This window comes from Alligator mississippiensis, chromosome 16 (genome assembly GCF_030867095.1).
Source record: "Alligator mississippiensis isolate rAllMis1 chromosome 16, rAllMis1, whole genome shotgun sequence".
Classification (NCBI taxonomy): Eukaryota; Metazoa; Chordata; order Crocodylia; family Alligatoridae; genus Alligator; species Alligator mississippiensis.
This window is the reverse complement of record NC_081839.1, coordinates 30016103-30037819: the sequence shown is the minus strand read 5'-3', so window position 1 is coordinate 30037819 and position 21717 is coordinate 30016103. Positions and strand designations below refer to the sequence as shown.

The 21717-nt window shown below is 45.9% G+C and overlaps 1 protein-coding gene across 7 annotated transcripts in view; it reads left to right on the top strand.

Moving 5' to 3' along the window:
* The first annotated feature begins 10784 nt into the window (after positions 1-10784).
* The window catches only part of LOC102564232 (tubulin-specific chaperone cofactor E-like protein), an 85569-nt gene continuing 74636 nt past the window's right edge, over positions 10785-21717 (top strand). The window contains exons 1-6 of one of the 7 annotated variants that reach the window (XM_019487317.2): positions 10785-10854; positions 12170-12279; positions 13998-14235; positions 16282-16431; positions 18142-18281; positions 21509-21690. In XM_019487317.2, the coding sequence (XP_019342862.1) occupies positions 14163-14235; positions 16282-16431; positions 18142-18281; positions 21509-21690 (545 nt within the window). In that variant the 5' untranslated portion in view covers positions 10785-10854; positions 12170-12279; positions 13998-14162. The other 6 variants (XM_059719506.1, XM_019487316.2, XM_019487318.2 and 3 more) reach the window with 6 other exon arrangements.

Below are 21717 nucleotides of genomic sequence, written 5' to 3'. Positions count from 1 at the left end.
TGCCTCTGTCTGAGCCCTAACACTAGAATGAAAAGCCTGCCCTGGCTGATGGGCACAGAGAGGTTTTTTTTACCTGTAGAAGCACAAGGTGAACAAGGGATAAGGGCTTTTCTCCCAGTTAGCCTCCAGCACCGTGCTGAGCAAGGACATACATGTAATGCTAATGTGCTCTCAAGCAGCTCACTTGGACATGCGTGTACTCAATGACCGTGGCTTTCTTATCAGTACCTTTCTGACCTCCACATTCACTGCTACCCCTAACACCGCAAGTCACCACTCAGCTTGCACTTTGCAGGTGAAAGCCTGACCACAAAGCCCATGGGAATTTTCCCATTGACATCACTGCAGCCAAGATTTTCCCAGAGCCTATTCCACCTATTAGATAGCTAAATAGATTTAGGTGCCTAAGTGCAATCATATTCCACCATGTTCACATCCCTAAACAAACACTAATGTGTAACACGCCATCATTTTAGCCTTAAGACTGACTCACGGAAAGCAGCAAGCAAGAGGGCCCATTCGCATCTTGTGAAATAGTCTTCATTTGATAGGTATGGAATAGCCCTCGTCGTGGCTTATGCCTAATAAGTGAAATAGGATGTGACCTGTATGTGCAGCCATGATCTCACGATAAGCTCTGTCTTACACAGGAAGGCAAAGTGACTTGCCCAAGATTGCACAGTAAATAAATGGCAAAGCTGGGTTTAGAAGCCAGGAGTTTCTGTACTCTAACTCATAAGCTAATGCCCCTCCATATCTATGCTTTTAGTTTGCATTTTGCCTTTAGCAGCTCTGATGTCAGTTGGTTTTGCCTTATACAGACTTCTGTGGTTTGGAACATTTACACGCTATGCTTGTGCAGCACCTTGCACCAGGGGAACCTGCTTCCTATGAGGGCTCCGAGCTGCTACAGGAAGAAAATCTTACTGCAGAAAAGCCTGCTCCTGTGCACTTTAACCATGGAGGTGAGCTGGGCTGTTCTTGCAGCCCTTAGATTTATTATTTATGGGTACACATTTTTTTTTTTACAAAGCTGCAACACAAGTGCACCCTGGCCCCTGGCCTCCACACTCTGGGCAAGCATTGAAAAACACACTGCTATGTAAGCAGACCCATTCATTTTTTTTTTGCTCCTATCCATCACCTCAGAAGCAATGGTGAGGATGAATGGAGGCTTTCTACTTAGTCAGGTTCTGTAGTTTGCTATTTGCCAAGCACTTGATCATGCCTTCTTGGCTTATGCCCGTGGCACTCAGTGTTTCCAGGCACTTTCCTATCCACAGACAAATCAGGACTGCTCAGCATCCATCTGCACCATGTTCCCAACATGTTCAGGGAGGGATGCCTACTCCCCGTCCACCCCGACTGGCTCACACATGCCTAGTGTCCAACCTAGAAATGAGGTGGCGAAGCTGCATTGGGGAGGGGGACCTGTGACCAAACTCCGGACCTCTGTCTCCAGTGTAGTTGAGAGTGGCCATAAGGGAAAATCCTGATGTGGCTTCACTGTTACATTTCTGGATGCGGGCACATGAATGGGGCTGGGAAATGCATTGTTGGAAATGTCCTTCCCTGTACTCACAAGAAACATTGTGTGGATATACCTTTAGTTTGCAAGATCAGACAGGAGTGAGTGTACTGAGTCCCATACGGCTATTCATAGATTCATAGATGTTAGGGTCGGAAGGGACCTCAATAGATCATCGAGTCCGACCCCCTGCATAAGCAGGAAAGAGTGCTGGGTCTAGATGACCCCAGCTAGATACTCATCTAACCTCCTCTTGAAGACCCCCAGGGTAGGGGAGAGCACCACCTCCCTTGGGAGCCCGTTCCAGACCTTGGCCACTCGAACTGCGAAGAAGTTCTTCCTAATGTCCAGTCTAAATCTGCTCTCTGCTAGCTTGTGGCCATTGTTTCTTGTAACCCCCGGGGACGCCTTGGTGAATAAAACCTCACCAATTCCCTTCTGTGCCCCCGTGATGAACTTATAGGTGGCCACAAGGTCGCCTCTCAACCTTCTCTTGCAGAGGCTGAAAAGGTCCAGTTTCTCTAGTCTCTCCTCGTAGGGCTTTGTCTGCAAGCCCTTAACCATACGAGTGGCCCTTCTCTGGACCCTCTCCAGGTTATCCGCATCCCTCTTGAAGTGCGGCGCCCAGAATTGCACGCAGTACTCCAACTGCGGTCTGACCAGCGCCCGACAGAGGGGAAGTATCACCTCCTTGGACCTATTCGTCATGCATCTGCTGATGCACGATAAAGTGCCATTGGCTTTTCTGATGGCTTCGTCACACTGCCGGCTCATGTTCATCTTGGAGTCCAGTAGGACTCCAAGATCCCTTTCCACTTCCGTGCCACCCAGCAGGTCATTCCCTAGGCTGTAGGTGTGCTGGACATTTTTCCTCCCTAGGTGCAGCACTTTGCATTTCTCCTTGTTGAACTGCATCCTGTTGTTTTCTGCCCACTTGTCCAACCTGTCCAGATCTGCTTGTAGTTGTTCCCTGCCCTCCGACGTGTCCACATCTCCCCAGAGCTTTGTGTCATCTGCAAACTTGGACAGAGTACATTTCACGCCCTCGTCCAAGTCGCTGATGAAGACATTAAAGAGTATCGGTCCAAGGACCGAGCCTTGCGGGACCCCACTGCCCACACCCTTCCAGGTCGAGACCAACCCATCCACCACGACTCTCTGGGTGCGACCCTCTAGCCAATTCGCCACCCACCGGACTGTGCAGTCATCCACGTCACAGCCTCTTAACTTGTTCACCAGTATGGGGTGGGATGCCGTATCGAAGGCCTTCCTGAAGTCTAAGTATACGACATCCACCCCTCCTCCTGTATCTAGGCGTTTTGTAACCTGGTCATAAAAAGAGACTAGATTAGTCAGGCATGATCTGCCTGCCACGAACCCGTGCTGGTTTCCCCTCAGCATAATTTGTCCTGCTGGGCTCTCGCAAATGTGAGCCTTGATAATTTTTTCAAAGATTTTGCCAATGTGCTAGACCAGTCAGTTATCCCAGATTAGAATAACCCAGTGACAACATAACTACAACAGAAAAAATAATCACTTCCCTGTACATTTCCTTTGTGTCTCATATACTCAACCGTCTGGAAAATGGGATGGACTGCATCCTCGGCAAGTTTGCAGATGATACCAAGTTGCGGGGAGTAGCAGATATGCTGGAGGGTAGATCTAGGATTCAAAGGGTCCTTGGCAAATTGGAAGACTGGACCAAAAGAAATCTCATGAGGTTCAATAGGACAAGTGCAAAGTCCTGAACTTAGAGTCGAACAATCCCATGCACCGGTACAAGCGGGGTGCTGACTGGCTTAATAGCAGCTCTGCAGAAAAGGACCTGGGGGCTAGAGTAGACAATAAGCTGAACAGGAGCCAGAAGTGTGCCCTTGTTGCCAAGAAGGCTACGGCATCTTGGGCTGCATCGGTAGGAGTGTTGCCAGTAGATCAAGGGAAGTGATGATTCCCCTCTTTTCAGCACTGGCGAGGCCACATCTGGAGTCCTGTGTTCAGTTTTGGGTCCCCACTAGAGAAAGCGTGAGAGTCCAGCGGAGGGAACAAAAATAGTTTGGGGGCTGGAGGACATGACTTGTGAGGAGAGGCTGAGGGAACTGGAGGAGAGAAGACCGAGGGGGGATTTAATAGCAGCCTTCAGCTCCCTGAAGGGGGGATCCAAAGAGGATGGAGCTGGGCTGTTCTCAGTGGTGGCAGATGACAGAACAAGGAGCAATGGGCTCAAGTTTCAGCAAGGGAAGTTTAGATTGGATATTAGGAAAACCTTCTCACTAGGAGTGTAGTAAAGCATCGGAACAGGTTACCCAGAGAGGTGGTTGAGTCTCCATCCTTGAAAGTTTTTAAGACCTGGCTAGACAAAGCCTTGCTGGGGTGATCTAGTTGGGGCTGGTCCTGCTTTGAGCAGGGGTTGGACTAGATGTGACCTCCTGAGGTCCCTTCCCACCCTCATTTTCAGTGATTCTGTACCATCACTGCCCCACTTCAATAGCAAACTTGCTGGGAGCAAGTTAGATGCTTTGGTGCGCTCAGCAACATACTTGCTGGGTAAAATGAATCCGGCACAAGATCCGTGCATTATCTCAGTGTGTTACCTGAAAAGCTGCCTTTGGCTATTCATGGTTAGGCAGGGAGGGAAGTGGAACAAAGGAGCTTACATCTGCTCTATCTCATGTATGTGCCAAGCTCAAAAACCAACCAAAAAGGAGCAGCTCTTCAGAAAAGTACTGGTAGCTAATTATGATTTATTTAACTTTTCAGTCTGAATTTGTTAGGTTGACACCTGAATCACTTTTAACTGTTGGCTGATGTTTTACAATATGTATAGTCTAACAATGCTTGCTTTAAGTGTAACATAAGGGTTACCTTTAAAACTCCTACTGAGTCCCAAATAAGTTGCACAGCCCCGAGATGCAACTTTGGAAGCACTTTTGTGAAGTCTAAGGTCTTCATGAATTGTTAACTGAATCGTTTAGTGAGAACCTGCTTTGAGTTGATCAGTGAGATACAGCTGTACATGAGTTCAGATTTTTAAAGGTATTAGAGAGAGAGCTGAGAGTCACTGACCCTATGCATTTGTATCCTAGCATTACAGCTTAAAGGGCCTCATCCTCCAAGATGCTCAGAGCCTTCCCCAGCTCCTTGACTTTAGTGGGTGTTTTAAGAGCTTTCACTATCTCTGCGCCACACTTGAGCTCTGAAAGGACAGTCTGTCTAACAGGATTCACATACCTCTCACACCCCTCTTAATCCCCAGATGGAATCAGAGGTTTCCCCTCAACACTTATTAAAGCTCCGCTTTCATTTCTCATTATTAAATCATGAAATTGGCCAAAAATGTTTAAATCAAGTGAAAGGAAGAGAAATTTAAAAGAAAACTCAAGTCTCTCTGAGGAACTCCAGAATAATCTCCAAGGATGAAGGCAAATGCAATTGCCAAACCCATAAGCAAATGGATCAAAAAGGAAGGGAAAAATTGCATATATTATGTTTTTTTTCAAAAATGAAAAAAAAAAAATGATTCACACACCTAACGTGGTGATCTGAGAGGCCCCACAGGGATTCTGCTGGTCCGTCTGTGTGTGACAGCAATTCACTGTGGTACTCAGCATGGCAGTTTCCACATCTGTAAATCGGGGATAGCAATATTTCTCTGCCTCTCCGCAGTACTTTGAGACTTGAGTATTAAACGTTAGTTTAATTGGCTGGGAATTTCCAAGGAGAGTAAGGGAATAAGGCACTAAAAGATAGCATTGAACATTAATGGGCTTAGATACCTCTCTCTTCAGATGTAGATTAGAAATAAGGCACAGATTTTTAACAGAGAGGGCAGTTAGCTATTGAAACCATCCATCAGAGGCTACAGTTGACTCTCCATCAGCAATGATTTTTTAAATCACTAGGGTATGTGTTTTTTTTTCCTTAACAGATCTGCTTGTGTTCAAGAGGGAAAGTCTTCAGGGAAGTCCTCTGGCCTCTGTTATTCAGGAGGTTATACAAAATGATGACAGTGGTCCCTTCTGGCCTTATAATCTGTCTCTGTGCACTCGGGAAATCCCTTTGCAAGTCCTAACCACTTTTATTAAGTGAAGCTTAAATATGAAACGTTAAGTTTGGGTACAGGCTCTTGCTCTCAACTGTCTCTGAATTTGGGGATGTTTCCATCTGTAGCATTTGTTCAGATCATCTAAAAATGTGTCAAAATAATGCAATAAGAATGAAATTAGTCTTTTACCCAACATTAGTTTTTACTAATGAATGGCGTTGAGGAACACCCCTTTAACTAAAGCCTACCATCTACCCACAGGCCACATCTACACGAGATGCTTACTGCACAGTAGCTTATTACTACTGTGCAATAGCTCATTGGTACTGTGCAGTAGTGTTGTGGGGCGCAAACTGTGATGCAACGCTACTGCACAGTAGTAACAAGCTACTGCACAGTCAGTGTCACCCAGAAGCCGTGCGGGGATGCTACTGTGCAGTAATGCCGGTTACTGCGCAGTCATTTAGTACTTGGTTATGCGGGTACTAAATGACTGCATAGTAATAACTGCAGTCAGCATCTCGTGTAGACACAGACATGGAATAGCTAAAGGCTGGGCCAGCAGTAGAGCATGCTTCTCCTGTGTTGTCCCACCAACATGACTTCAACCCTGACATAGAAGAAGTAATTTTAGAGGTGAACTTAGTTCCCATGGCCTGGTTGGTCCTTGGGGTCTCTGCTGAGATTGTCTGCAAAGGGGCATTCTTTGTGCCAGCTGTGATGAAGGTTTTGTGAAATGGATACCTGTCAACTAACGCTCAGACTGAGACCCACCAAATTTATTTCACATGGACAATGAGACAGCCCCTAGATGATAAGCACTTTGAACCATTACCAGCTTGGGCTGAATTCAAACTGGCACCTACAGGTGAAAGACAATACTCCATTAACAATTCCCTGAGTTATGCAGTTCCCATTAAAACAGTCTTTTATTTAGCCCAGGGAAAGCATTGGTCATAATCTCACACTCACGGTATTGACCCACTGGAGGTCAACAAGGAAATCTATTATGTCCAATTAAATGTGTAACTATAGAAAGCAGCAATGGAGATTAATTTTGTATCAATATATTGTCAGATGATGTAGGCTATAAGCGAGCAAATATTCTTTTTCTGCGCTAGGAGCTGAATAACTTAGGCGAGTTGTGCAAAACCATGAGAATTGTTAGCAAAAAGCGTGTAGTTTCTGAATGCATCTTGGTTCTTTATCTCACTGAAACAGATACCGGGGGGAAAAAAACAAATAGAGACAAAGCACTCTCAGGAATGTATAAAAGGAAGCAAACAAAACATTCAGAGGAATGCGGGTAAGTGTTTTTTAATGGGAAGTTAGCAAGAGCACTGTTCATCTATGCTGGAACAGAATAACACCAGTGTTGTGTCAATAGGCTAATAAGAAAGAACACAGGCGTATTTTCTCTGCGTTAAGAGGAAAATGAGCCCTGCAAAAAGCATGCATGCATTTAAGGGTGTTGATAGCATGGCTTTGGAAGCCGCACGTCTAGTCTGACAACTACGGGACTGACCCACGGATGTCAGCATGATCACACCAGAAGTTTGGGGTGTTGCAGTACATCCAGTTCAGACTGTGCTTTTCTGGTAGCAACAGCAGCCAGGCCTTGAGCACGTTTGGATGGTCTTCCCGGCCCTATTTTTTCTGCAAAGCTGAACACAATCATTTGACAGTAGTATTAGCCTTTTGAATCTTGAACCCGGACCAGTAGCTAGAACCAGGAAACAAATACTCTTCCTAACAGCACTTCATTACAGAGGCACACCCAACTTTTTTAAAAGCCTTCCTGCATAAACAAATCCATGTCACAAAGGGTGGAGGCGAGGGTAAAAAAACTGGAGTCAAAGTGGCTAAGTCTAGGAGTGGCAATCGGCAGGGTCATTTATGAACTAGCTTAATGCAGCTTTTAACTTTGTAATTGGTGCCTAGATAATGTGTTGATAGCTATGGTTACAGCTGAGTGCTCTGAAAATGGTCTGCCTTGGGCTCATCTGATTTCTGGCGTGGAGTTTCATTGTTGAGGAGCCTCTGCTGAGATGGCTTTGCCCCAAGAGTTTCTCCTGCAGCTTGAGCAGTTGTATTATTGCTGTTGTTGTTTGTACAGTGCCAACGACATGCTAGATAGGAAGACTTAGGCGTTGCGGCACTGAGTGGCTGTGCCTAACGCGTAGGCACCTGGCCCTTGGAGCAGAATTAGGCTCCTTCTACAACGCATGGGGAAGTTGGGCAGCTCAGAATGGGATTCTCAGCAGCAAGCACCCTGCTTGCAGGGTTACTGGTCTCTCTGGTGCTTATCGAATGACTGATGTCAAATGCAGAGAGTATGTCAGCAAGCAGAATCCAAAACCCAGCGGTACCACCTTATCCCTAGCATGGTGCTCATGCAACCTTTTACACGTCCCCCTTCTGCCTCCATGAGTTTTGCGCTCTTTGCTATGCAGCAGCCTAGCCTCCGAAGGAGGAGCGGAGACCACTTTTCTTCCTGCCTAGCTGATAGCTTGGTGGCCATGGCATTCCCTTGGAAGAAGTGGGTTTGATCTCTGGATGCCACAAAAGGCCCAACTTCCCCAGTTCCTGGGCAGGGCTTCTAATCAGCCGGTACCACATCCAGCCGTGCTTTGAATTGAATGTGCCTTGCTCAACAGTTCCCAAGAATGGAGGTAAGCATGGGCTCAAGTTGCAGCAAGGGAAGTTTAGGTTAGATAGTAGGAAAAACTCTGATGAGGAACGTAGCGAAGCACTGGAACAGGTTACCCAGAGACACTGCAGAATTTCCTTCCTTGGAGGTTTTTAAGACCCGGCTAGACAAAGCCTTGGCTGGGATGATCTAGTTGGGGATGGTCCTGTTTTGAGCAGGAGGTTGGACTAGATGCAACCTCCTGAGGTCCCTTCCCACCCTTGTTTTCAATGATAAGCATCTACCCTCACGAGTGGCTTTGGGGCTGTCAGGCCTGACTACATGGAGATGCTTCCCTTACAGCCCTAGTTCAGGTGCCTCGCCTACAGAGCTTTGCTCCTACAGAGCATTTCAGACACACTCCAGTGTTCACTGTTTCCTATCGGCTAAGTCTAAGCAATTCCTTGCTCAGCTTGCAAGTGTTTTGCATCAAATACATCTCCCCATGCATCAAACAGGGAGCTTGTGCCAAACTCTGGATTTTGGATTTCCCTCTGCAGCCCTGCTGCCTGATATAGCACCTAGTTGGTAGGCATCTAAATCCTTCATTTGATCTGGGTCATTATGTCCTTCTTGCAGATTTGGCCCAACGGGTTGTATAGGATTATAGGAAAGTAGGATCTCATAAGGTCACCTCATCCAGCCCCCTGCTCAAAGCAGGGTCACCCCCTGTTCACCTCCAAGGTCATGATAATCTGTGATGGAGCAGGAAGTAAATTCATTTCTCCCATCCCTGGCTTGTGCTGTTAACCAGGGCACCCTTCTTCTACCCATTTAGCGTGTATAATTATGCAAAATTGTCTTAGGTTTTGCACAAAGGGTCTGTAGCTCGTAGGATGATGTTGCACTGGTGGGGCTGTAGCATTGCAGAGCTAAAGATGCTTCATGGCAGGTCATTTTGCCACCTCTGGTGTAACTCTACTTAGAAATGTTCCCCCTTTCCTCTCCGAGGGACGTGCTGCAGGAGCGAACTTGCTCGTTTTAGACAGTTTCTGCCTTATCATACAGTACCACAAAGGGTGTTTGTGGGAAATCAGGAAGATTTGTTGCCAGGCAGGGTCACGCGCTGCTGCTCTGTCACTCTCTGTACGCCTTATCTCCCCGTGCGATGTCACGACCAGTCATCGCAGGGATGACGGAGCCGTCACTGAGGGATTAAGCACCAGAGACACGGACAACCTCGTTAGTAATGCGTGGGCTTTTCTGCAAAGTCTCAGCCAAGCGAACGGACAGTGTGCGCAACGGGAGGTGGAGACAAACTTTGGACTGGAGCAAACTCCATTCCAGCGGCTGGTTTCTGTTTGTTCCTGTGTCACGCGTGTGTCGTACCATTTACTGAAAGTTTCGCACACGATACGAATGATACAGAAACAGGTTTGGTTTGCCAAGAACATGCATTTTTCCCCGTTGTCCTTTCCCTGGGGCAGCGGCAGCTGTACGGCCGCACGTCGAGCAGGGGGCAGTTGTTACCATTACCGGCGGGTTGGACTGGTCTGGATCCGAGCTGCCCCGTCCGCGGGGTCCGGACCCTGCGCTCTGCTTCCCGCAGGCCGGGGAGGCAGACGTCTCGCGTGACGGTCTTGTGTTGCGGCCTAATGAGGTCACGAAGGGCTGTGAGGTCACCGCAGAGGAGAGGGACGCGGCCTTTCACTGGACACTGCCATGCTGGGATGCCTTCCTGCACTGCTGCCATGTGATGTCACTGCGGTGCCTGGGAAGAAGCTGGTGCCAGAGTGTGAGGTCACTTGGCCCTCTGGTGACTTCACTGCGATGACATCACACGCGCTGACAGAAACTATCGCTGGACTGTGACCTACGGTCATGGTGGTAGCACGACGGGCCTGTGATTGCATCATCACTGGTTAAGGGATCCTGGTTTGTGATGTCACTGTAGTGCCCGGGAAGAAGCTGGTGCCATGGTGTGAGGTCACTCGGCTCTCTGATGACTTCACTGCGGTGACATCGCACGCGGTGACAGAAACTATCGCTTGTCCCACTGAGCTTGCGTGACGACCCTGCGATTGCATCACCACCCGCTCGAGGTTCCAGGCTTGTGATGTCACTGCGCTGCCCGGGAAGAGGCTGGCGCCAGGGGGGTGAGGTCACCCAGCCCTCCGGTGACCTCACTGCGGTGACATCACACGCGGTGACAGAAACTATCACTCGTAGTACCCCCAAATCCACGTTTCCCCACGATTTAAATGAAACACCGCTAAGAGCTAGTCATTGGGCCTCGCGGCAGCAATCACTTTTATTAGCCCAATGGAACAAAAATTCTTTAATTATTAATGAATTAATTTATAGCTAGAATTTCATGTAAATTATGGAAGAATGGGACTTGATTTTTTTTTTTTTTGAACCGAAAACTGGTGATTTTTTATTTTATTTTATTTTTTTTTTAACTCGGAGAAAACCATGACGTCATCCACCTCGGCCCCGCGAGCGCGCTCCCTCCGCGCAGCCGCAATGCACGCCGGTCTCGCGGCGGAACGGCTCCACGGAAGCCGCCCCGTCTCCACGGCAACGCCCCCGCGGCGCGCTGCTCACGTGACCCGGCTGTCACGTGATGTTTGGCGGCCGACGAGCTGCTTCCGGGTGAGCGCGGGCCGCGGCCGGCGGGCGGGTGAGCGCGGGGCCGGGGCGCCGGGCTGGGCCTGCTCCCCGCTGCCCTCCCAGTAAACACCCCCTAGTCCTCGTCCCGCCCGGCGGAAGGAGACCCACGTCCCCCCTGGGGCCGGGCCTTGCCCCCCGTCCCTTGCCGGTCTCCCCCCGGGCTCAGGGCAGTGGTTCGCCAGCCCTCCCGCCTTCATGAATGCCCCGCAATAGCCGCCTGCGAGGAGGAGCCGGCCCTCCTGGCCTCTGTTTGCAGAGAGGAGGCCCGGCTTCATCCCTGGGTGGGCCAGGCTGGTTTGGGTGCGCGGGGATGTGGCGTGGCGCTGCTGGATGTTGGTTGTTTTTGGTGTATCCATCATCTCCATCCCTGCATGACTCCAGACAGACAGACAGGGAGGGAGGGGACGTCCTGCTTGACTTCCCTCCCTTGTGTGAGCCAGATGGGTACAGATCCCTGTTTTAGAGGTCGATTTGCGCGTAGTCGTTAACGAGGCTTGCAGCGCTTTTCATCGACCCGTCAAAAGATCTTCTCGGAGTCGGTTTGAGACCGTTTCTACCTCCCCCGTTGCCTTTTAAAAGGCCTGCTTTGAGGGTCTAAAATTAGGCGGTGCCCCTTTAATCGGCGCGTGTGCAACACACTCCAAAAAAAAAGTGCGCGTTGCGTCCTGCCCTCGCACTTATGACACGTGTGTGAAATGCTGCGTGCTGTCCTTGCATCTCTTGTTAACGCTTTCTTCCCTCAGGTGTTGGCGGGAGTGGCGCGCGCGTGTCGGCGGGTGTGACGCAGCTTCAGGAAAGCAGTGGCTATCGGGAGTGATTTTTTTTAGTTAGATTTTTTTTAGTTCGCTTTCCCTGTTGTAGGAAGGGACGTGGGTAGCTTCAGACCCCAAATAACCGTCCTCTATTGACAAAATTGGTTTGTTGAAGTAATGCTTCAACATGAAATATATTTGTGTTTCGGAAGGAATTAGACTCTTACCCGCGATCTTTTATCTTTCAATTTAGCAACCAGGACTCATAGAGGTGATATCTTTTATTAAACCAATAAGATTTTTTTGCTAAAAAAAATATTTTAATTGCAAGGTTTTTTGGGTGTTTGTGTCCAAAAGCTTGCAATTAAAGAATTTTTTTTTTTTTTGCAAAAATCTTGTTGGTTTAATAAAGGGTATCATCTCTACTATGAGTCCTGGTTGCTTTTTCCTCTGGACCAATATGGCTAAAACCTGGAGACTCTTCCAACTTAGAGAAGTCTTTGGTGTTGGGAAACGCAACTTGCTGATCTCTTTTTCCCCTCCAGTTGTGTTGAGGTGACTGTCTCATGTGGGATTTATCAACCGATGTTAGCTCGGTGGGTGAACAGGAGCGGAGTTGACTGAAGAGCAAAGTGAAGGAGAGGAAGCTTTATGGGTGAGTGAATTCAAGCTGTTTCTGCCTAAACATTTAATTTTTACATGTTCAAAAATAGAAGGTCTGAGTGCCCAATTGGAAGCAAACACCTCTCTCTTAGCTACTGGGTTACAAGTCATATCTTAAGATCGGGGCATTTCTACCCAAAGCCTTGATTATCAAGGTAAATCACTCCTGTGGTATGCTGCTCATTTCAGCATCAGATGAAATGCTCCTTTCCAGGCAGAGGGGCTTTACTTTGAGTATTTTCTTTCAAAGGCTACAGGCTACACCGCCAGACTGAAGTCATCTCAGGGAGGGTGCACCCTTTGCGCTGCAGCAAAAGTTTGAAAAGAAAAATTGTTAGAAGTTTGAAGTGGTAAACTGATAGAAAAAATGCAATGAACTCTGTGATGTCAACGCACCTTGAACCATGGCTTTAAGACCCAAAATGTCTTGTGCTTTATTGTACTATATAGTGGGAGTCTGTGGAGCTTTTATGTGTAAAACATAAAACTACCTTTTATAGGGTGGCAGTAGGTTTGGGTCATTTCTCTCCTTACGATGCTTAATTCCTTTGTAATGGGGGAGCTGTAACAGCTCGTGACCAGAGATACAGAGTTAATCGATCCAAGGAGAAGCTAAGTTTCAGTCTCCAAAGAATTCCTTCTCAACACAAGGAAATCGACACAGAGTTTTCTCTTCTTTAACTCACAATCTGTCCTTTGCCCATACCTCAACTGGATCCCAGAGAGAGTTAAATAGCAAGAGAGAGTTTTCTTCATGAGTGTTAGCTAACAATATTAGTCTAAACATGACCATGGTCCTTTAATGAGGGAACAAGAGGGCACGCACACTCTGTTAGAGAGCACTGGAGCTAGGGTGATGAAGGCAAATTTACAAATCTGAGCTGACCTTTCTGTTATAGCATAAATCATTTCATTATTTTATACCACAATTGGAAAGGTCAGGCACAAGCTGTTCAATTTTGACCTCAGTTATGTTTGCAGCTGCAATTCAGACAATATAGGGGGATAATTTTATGTAGGTTTGGTCGCAATTTGATTTCTTTCTTTGAGACACTTCGGCATTATCCTGAAAGCATAGTATCAAGCTCTCTTCACCAGAAGATCTCAAAATATGTTACAAAGGAATTCGTTGTCATTGTCACATTGTCATATAATACTGCCAGTGTTTTTTGTGGATCAGGCTACATTTCCCGTAAGATCCCCAAACAGACCAGTGCCAGCTGGGAGTAAAGCCCAGAACTCCTGAGTCGTAGTCCAGGACCCTGTCCACTCTCTTGCTATGCTTCCCTGTGGCTTGGGATATGCCATGTTGGAGCTATTTTTGTATGTAAGTAATTTCAGGATCAAAGCCTATCATTTGATATCAGTGGTGTCATGTTCTGCTCTAGATGGTCCATGTTCAGCAACTGAAAGTGCTGAGCCATAGCTCTTTTTGGCTGTGCTTATCAGCAGTGAAAACTTGCACTTGCTCAGCTTTGTTCCCACTCTGTTTTTATGGGGAGCATTGCAGACTCCAGGATGGCAGTGTTTTACTGAGGAGATGAAATTCTCAAACGGTGTTCTCTGTGCCTTTTAAAGGGGATGAGGGGTGAAGGGAATGCTATTTGTATTTCTCTGTTGCTCTAAGCTTTCAAAACACTCTGGCATTGCAGAGATGTGGCTTGGCCTGTGAGATTCACTCTTCTTTACAGGTTTCTTCTGCTTTTCCAGGATGCATTAGAGGCTTGTTTTTGGAGCTGGCCCTGGTACTGAGTGCTTCTTTTGACTTCAGATGAATCTCAAACATGGTTTCTTTTTATCAAAAATACACTGAACGGATGATTTCAGAGCCACATGTAGCAAACCAGGGCAGATTAGCGAACTTCCATCTAGAGTATGTACAGATGCCAGTCACCTCACTGTAGGCACCAAGTAACTTCCAGCGGACATGCGATGCTAAGCTATGCAGGTCAGCACTACACAGAGCTCTTGGGTTTGGCACGTGAGGGGCCCCTGCTTTCTGTTTCTTCTCGTCTTTCTTCACCGTGTGATGCCTAGATACCAAGGTGACAAGCATCTTCAAAATACAGTATGTTGCTACAAAAATGAGTAGGCAAGAAATTATTTTAAGGATGAACTCTGTCTTTGTGCATTTGTGCTATTGATCCATGGCACAGCTTTAACATCCTAATGAAAAAGCCTGTCTCTTTCCATCCTGCACGCATATCTGAGTAGCAGTCCCTGCTCATCGAGTTTGGAAGTGGCCTGCTTAAAACAAGGCTGCTGCCATTTGGGGGAGGGGCTGAAACTTGCTGTCAATGAAGCACTGCCCTTTATGATGTGGACACCATACAGTTACCTAGAATAAATGAATTCCCCTTAGGGCCTACACTTTTGGGGCATAATTTTGACTCTGAAAGCACTGTTCTGGCCCTGGGTTTTGGTTTCTCATCTGTAAAATGGAAGTACTACTTTCTAGCCTTACCAGTGTTCTGTGAGGTTTCGTTAATATTTGCAAAGCCTTATACATTCCTTGCAGTGAAAAATGAGCAGCCTAAGTGTGAGATGTTATTATGATATCAGTGGCAATTCAGTCGCTTCCACTTTCAAACTCAAGAGGTTTTTTTTTTTTTAGTCTTGTCACAGCCATGATTGTATTTATCTCTCTGACTTTTTAACTGCTGCAGCTTGCATGCTTTAATAATTGCTGTGTGTTATTTATCTCTCTTTGTCATGTCTGTTACATTGACTAGTGATCATAATATTTGTATAGCGCCATTCATTTTTGATGTATCCTGGTGCACTTTAAGAAGTGTATGCATATGATAGCGAGGAAGGACAGGCCCTTCAGGGGTGGAGCACCTCAGCCAGGCTGACTGTATGCTGCGCAGCTTTGGCGGTGAGCTTTTGGCTCCAGATTCTGGGCCAAAGCCTAGTGCATGAGTTTTAAATGTCCCTGCAGAACAGAGAGGGTTTTAATTTTTACGGTTCTCTTTAAAACACGCCTGAACCACACACTGCACAGAACTGAGCACATCTGCTGCAGAAAGATGAAGGGCTTAATTGACTGCCAGGATTCAAAGCTGTTGATCTAGGGCAGAGTTTCACAACCCGTGGGTCGTGACCCAAAAGTGGGTCTTGAGAATATTTGAAAGGGTCGTGGACAAATTACAAAAAAATATGGGAAAGCACAGGTGGGTCCCCCCTTGCAGGTTGACAGCATTCCAGCCTGCAAGGGGTTACTTGGGGCAGTCGGCAGTGGTGGAACGTGGCCAGGCACTGAGACTGGCAGGGCAGAGGGGGGTGGCAGGAAGGTCCCTGCCCCTTCCAGCAGGGGAGAGCTGTGTGGCTGGGCTGGTGGCAGCCTGAGCTCACAGGGGCAAGGTGACTGGGAGATGCTGCTCAGAGGGAAGGAGGGGCTAGGACCAGGCTCCCTGGCATGGCACAGGAGCCCCCCTCCTCCTCCCTCCAGTCCATGCTGGGCCAGACTCACTCCGCTGCCACCCACATGAGCCGGAGCTCACTGCACTCTGGCCCAAGCGGGACAGGGACAGCTGGGGACCACTCTGGAATGACTGGGGCAGGGGTAGGACACTGTGTTGGGAGTCAGGGACCCCCAAGGATGGCCAGGCAGCAGGGGACTATGGGCCCTACAGTAGTAGGACCAGGAGGGTGTGGGTCAGGACCAGGCAGGGACCTTTGCAAATAGGTCCCAGTCAGAAAAAGGTTGAGAACCACTGATCTAGGGAGTCCATAGGAAGTGCTTAATATGGAAGTTAAGATCACTAAGCAAGTCCTTGTAACTAGGGGTGGCAGGGGTACTGCCTTGAAGACTGTTTGGGAGTGAGGGCACTTGCATTGGAGAAACAGAAAGGATACTGGTATTAATCTCGTTGCTAATATATCTGGCCTTTTTTTCTTAGCTATTTAAACAAGTAGAATGAAGTCCACAGCTCTCTGCTGGAGAGAGTGGATTAACAGTGCATTCTTTGTTTTCTTACTGTGTTGACTGTAGAAGTCCAAGAAGAAAACATGGATCAGCCCAGTGGAAGGAGTTTCATGCAAGTACTTTGTGAGAAATACAGTCCTGAGAACTTCCCATATCGTCGTGGTCCTGGAATGGGGGTGCATGTGCCAGCAACGCCGCAGGGATCACCTATGAAAGGTAGGGTTTCAGGTCACTCTGAGCATGGAGAGTGTTGGGACTGAGTGCCTACATTCATCTGAATACAAAGATCCCACTGAATGGCTAAGCCAAACAATCGCACTTGTATTGTTAATGACAAACCACACAATAGAGTTTCGAGGCATGTTTTGCTAGCACCCTGTGGGTGTTACTTCCCTGTTTTCTCATTTTCTGTAAGGAAATTCAGAGATGTACATGAAGTTCTACTGTTCCCAAGCACATTCTTGTAGCTCCTAGGATCCAAAAGATTTGTATCCCTATTTTTAAGGCCTTAATCCAGAGCTCCATCAATTTTGCTATCTCTAATCTTCCCACCCCCCCAAATCTGGGTAATAGGATTTTCTTCTCATTTTAGTCATACCGTCTTGGTTTAAGAGGACCACACCAGAGCCACCATACTGTTAACTCTGTTGGTTATCTCTTGTTGTAGCTCTAGTTTAAATTTTCCATCAGGTCGACTTATATCATAAACTAGCCCCAAGGAAGTGTGGGGGTACGCAGGGAAATTAGTTGGATGAAAATGATAAAGAATGAGGTTTGACAAAAAGGGAGCAAAAGGGGTCAGTTCAGACAAAGACAAAATATACTGTGTGCTGTTCAGAATTAATGACAACAGAGGATCTCACAGATATTTTCTCTGTATCTTCTATTTAATACACTACACGTGTTAAAAACAGGGTTCTGCTTTATATTCTGGGTGTCCCTAAAGTATAGTGTCTGCCACGTATTCGAATCTCACATAATGGATTCAAAACTCACAAAATATTTCACTGTGTTCAAGTTCCATCACTTATTAGCTTTTCACTTCATAGAATCGCTTGATTCTTAAAATTAAAATCTTAAATCGTATTCTGTGAGTATAAGCTTTTTTTTCCACCAACTGTTAGAATCAAAGAGTCAAATGCAATGAAGTACTGAAACTGCTGAGTTTTTTGACGAGATTCTGCACAGGCTTTTTACTTGTTCGCTTCACCGGTTATTAAAATCAAAAGTGCATTGCCTGACGTGATTCTATCAATTGGCTGACTTGGTAATCTAAAAATACATCATAAATACTGAAAGTATTGCAGTATCATTTAATGTTGGCCACAATTAATGAAGCAGGAATCCAGAACTCTCATCACCCCCATCTTATAATTCCATATCTTTACAATGCACCTTTTGTCATGTGGTGGTCAAATATGGAGAATAAAAATTTTACTATTTTAAGAATGATAATATCTTGAAGTGCTTTACAAGGACATGTCAGAGAAATTATTTTGTACTTGCAAGTTGCAAGCTGTGTGATGCCTTCTAGCCGTTCATGGAATTTCCATATTGAAACAACTTCCTGCTATTTATTAAACATTCTTTAATTTTTATGTTGGATTTTCTTTGTTTGGTAAAATCAACCCATGATTGTGTGTGTGTGCGCACACATGTGCCCATTTCACTGCTTATAACATAGGTATGTAAATCTTTACCTGCATTACAACAATATTTTAAGGATGTTCTGCCAGATCAGAAGCAAAGTCCCAGTGTAAGATGCGTGAGACCAGTTACACTTTTATAAACTCTGCTTATTAATTCTTGCCCTTTGCTGGTTTTCATATTTGTCTGGTTTGTGTGTTCTGAGACCTAGGGATGAACTCGCCGAGCTAGGGAAAGCCAAGGCTGACTGAAAGGTATTTTGTTCCTCTGCCGTTTCAGATCGTCTCAACCTCCCAAGCATTCTAGTACTGAACAGCTGTGGAATCACCTGTGCAGGAGAGGAGAATGAAATTGCTGCCTTCTGTGCTCATGTGTCCGAGCTGGATCTTTCTGACAATAAACTTGAAGACTGGCATGAGGTAAAATGACTATGCATGTACCTTGCAGAGCAGTAATAACTTCTGCTTTTGCTGCTTGTACTTTTTAAGTTTTATGAGACTCTTCTCAGTCCTTTCAGCGTTGGCAAATGCACCCATCTTCATAGGTTCAAGTTCACCTTCAAAGATTGTGTATTGCTCTGTAGCTGTCAGAGTAAATATGCTTGATGAATGTAACACATTCAGGCACTTCACTTGGGGATTTATAATCGCACCCTGTAGGGGACAAATATATTTTCCATCAGTGCAGAGTACTGACAATCCTAAAACACCAAGAGGTTAATGAGCAATGTAGATTATTTAATTGCAGGAGCGTAGTCAAGAGGTCTTGAGGGCAGGTAGTTAAGACTCCTGGGTTCTGCTCCCACTAATGCTGTTTGATTTGGGTCACGTTGTTTATCCTGTCTGTCTTTAGTTTTCCTGTCCTTGAAGCAGGATTAAGAATGCTCACCTATGTTAAGGGGGTTTGATGAAACTTCATGTGAGGCTGGTAAAGTACCGCGAGGTGCTTGAATGAAATTTGCTATATAAATGCAATATGTTATTAGTGGAATAAATATAGTACATTTAAGTGTCCTATACTCTCGCCAGCTCACGCTCTACTTTTATCCTACTGTTAATTACTGCAAAAGACCCAACGTGAAATCTTAGGGGCAGTGGTTGTTGGGTTTTGTTGTTTTTTGGGTTTTTTTTGGGGGGGGGGGGGGCGTTAAGTCTCTTAATCCCCAGTTATTCTAACTTCCTGTTTCTTTAAAAAACTAATGAATATTGTTTTGTTGGAAGTCTTCTTCCTTCAGAACAGATGTTGCAAGGCCAGGAACAGCAGTAGAATCTTCCTTATCCAGCCTCCACCTCAGCACTCACTGGAGGAGCCACCTTTGTGGTCTCATCTCCATGGCTGTCCATCCTCTGAAGTTGCCAGCTAGAGTTGATTAGTGACAGTGGCGATGATAGTGCTATGATAACAGACACCTGTTCATTAGGAAGTAGGGTGAAACTACTAGCTTAGGTTGCCTCCTAAAAGTCCACTAGATTCTAGTTCGCTACTTTCTGATTGTGCTGCTTTTAGTCCTACAATATTATTAAAAGCCATGATCAGCTGGGAGATGCACATATGCTCCCTGCCTTTTCTACTCTGCTTTCTGCTTCCTGTCCTGTGCTCCCTGCCACTGGGGCACCCATCTCCTCCCTGATCTGTTGTATGCTACAACATGCCACTTGTGGCGTGCGTGCTGCAGGTTCCCCCACCCCCAGGCTAACCTGTCCTTAAAACCCTTTGATGAAAACTAAGTACACTGTTCCAAAGCTTAATTATCCTTTTAATTAGAAATATCTACTATAATTTCCCCTGGTTGCAAATTAAGCCAACTACTTCTTGTTTTGCCTTTGACAGGCAGGGAGAACAATTTGGCACTGTCTTCTTTATAACACCCTTTTTTTTTTCTCTAATTGCTTGCAAAAGCAATCACATTCCCCTCCATTTTCTTTTCTCTAAACTAAAGAAATCGGTTCTTTCAACTTCCCTTGTAGATCGTGTTTTCAAAATCCTTTACAATTATTTGTTGCTTTCCTCTGTGCTCTCTCCAATTTGTCTACATCTTTCTTCAAGTGTGGTGCCAGAAGTGGTATGCTGTCCTCCAAATGAGGCCGTGCCAGTGCCAAGGAGAGCAGGATAATTACCTGCCATCTTATGCATGACACTTCTTCTTTTAAAATCTCCCAGAATGATATTTTGCCTCTTTTGCAACATCATTACATTGCTGTCTTGTATCTGGTTTGCAGGCCATTGTAACCCTCACATCATTTTCTGTAATACTGCTGCCTTGGCAGTTATTCTGCATTTGGTATTTGCACTTGATTTGTCCTTCCTAAATGTTGAGCTTTGCCCCTCTCTTCGTTGACTTTCATTTTGCAGCTCTCGGATCCTTTCACCAGTTTACCAAAATCATTTTGAATTCCGAGCATATTCTCTAAAGCGCCTACAGCCCATCATCCCAGCCTGGTCTCGTCCCCAGATTTTATAATTGTGTTCCCTATTTCATCATTCAAGTAGTTGAATAGAAACACTGAATAGGATTGAACCCCTGTGGGACCCTGTTGGATTGGTTTGAGTCTCACAGCAACCCAATCACTATTTTTGGAGCATGTTTATCGAATAGTTTTGTAGGTCTTTCTAGGAACTTGGTCTAGACCATATTTCCCTAGGTAGCTTATGAGAATGTCATGGGCACTGTCGTAAGCCTGACCTAGAGTCAGTGTTTCACTTCATCTGTTTCCCTTCGTTTGCTAGGCCCGTTGCTCTGTTGAAGAAGAAAATTAGATTGATTTGACATGATTTGTTCTTGTCCTTCACTTATCCCCTAGATGTTTACAAATTGACTGTTTAATCATTTGTCCCAATATCTTTACACATGTTGAAGGTATTTTAGACAAATACCTGCCTAGTCTCATGCCCTACATTTATATTCTGCACCTTTTCAGATGTGTGTGTGTGTGTGTGTGTGTGTCTAGCTTCTCTGTTTTCCTAATAATTCACCCTTTACTCCCTACCCATATACCTCCAGGTGCACACCTGGTACTTACCAACAGCACAGCTAGCCCCAAGCACTGGTATACAAATGTTCAGATTTGATTCATAACCTTCCAGCTTCAGCACCATGTGTTTTAAGAAAGATGATGTTTTCCTGGAGTAATGGATTCTAATAAGGAATTCATCGTGTGTACAATGAGCTTCTATCAGTCTTTTATTTTAGGCTCATAGGGAGCGGTGGAAAACTGAGCAATTGATTTATATAACCACCATAAGCTCAGAGCCCATTCCTTTCCTTCTTTGCCCAGAGAAGGGTATAGCAGCCTTTTGAGATGCTGGCTTCTCCGGTTTGCTGTTTTGTAGGCTGGTGCTCAGGTGAATTTTATGACCCCTCCCAAGGGATCTGCTTTCCCTTATCAAGCTGTTCTAAGAGAATAATTAAATGAACTGTTGAGGTGAACGAGCAATTAGCCAATCAATCTAGATCAGTGAATAGCTGGAGTATGAATTACAGATAGTTATCAAGAAGCCCTATTTTTTACCATATATTTCTTTGGCGCAGTGAGACTGGAGGGTCCCTTTTAGGAGATGAAATTTTATTGCACAAGGTCTGATTACTTCTTGATACACTACTTTCTCTCTCTCTTTCTCTTTCTCTCTCTTTTTTCTCCCAACCTAGGTCAGTAAAATTGTGTCAAATGTTCCCCACTTGGAGTTTCTAAACCTGAGTTCCAACCCTCTGAATTTGTCAGTTTTAGAGAGAAGGTGTGCTGGGTCTTTCTCTGGTGTCCGCAAACTTGTGCTCAACAACAGCAAAACTTCCTGGGAAACAGTCCACACAATACTCCAGGAATTACCAGAGTAAGCATGGGGAGCTTGGCATGGAGG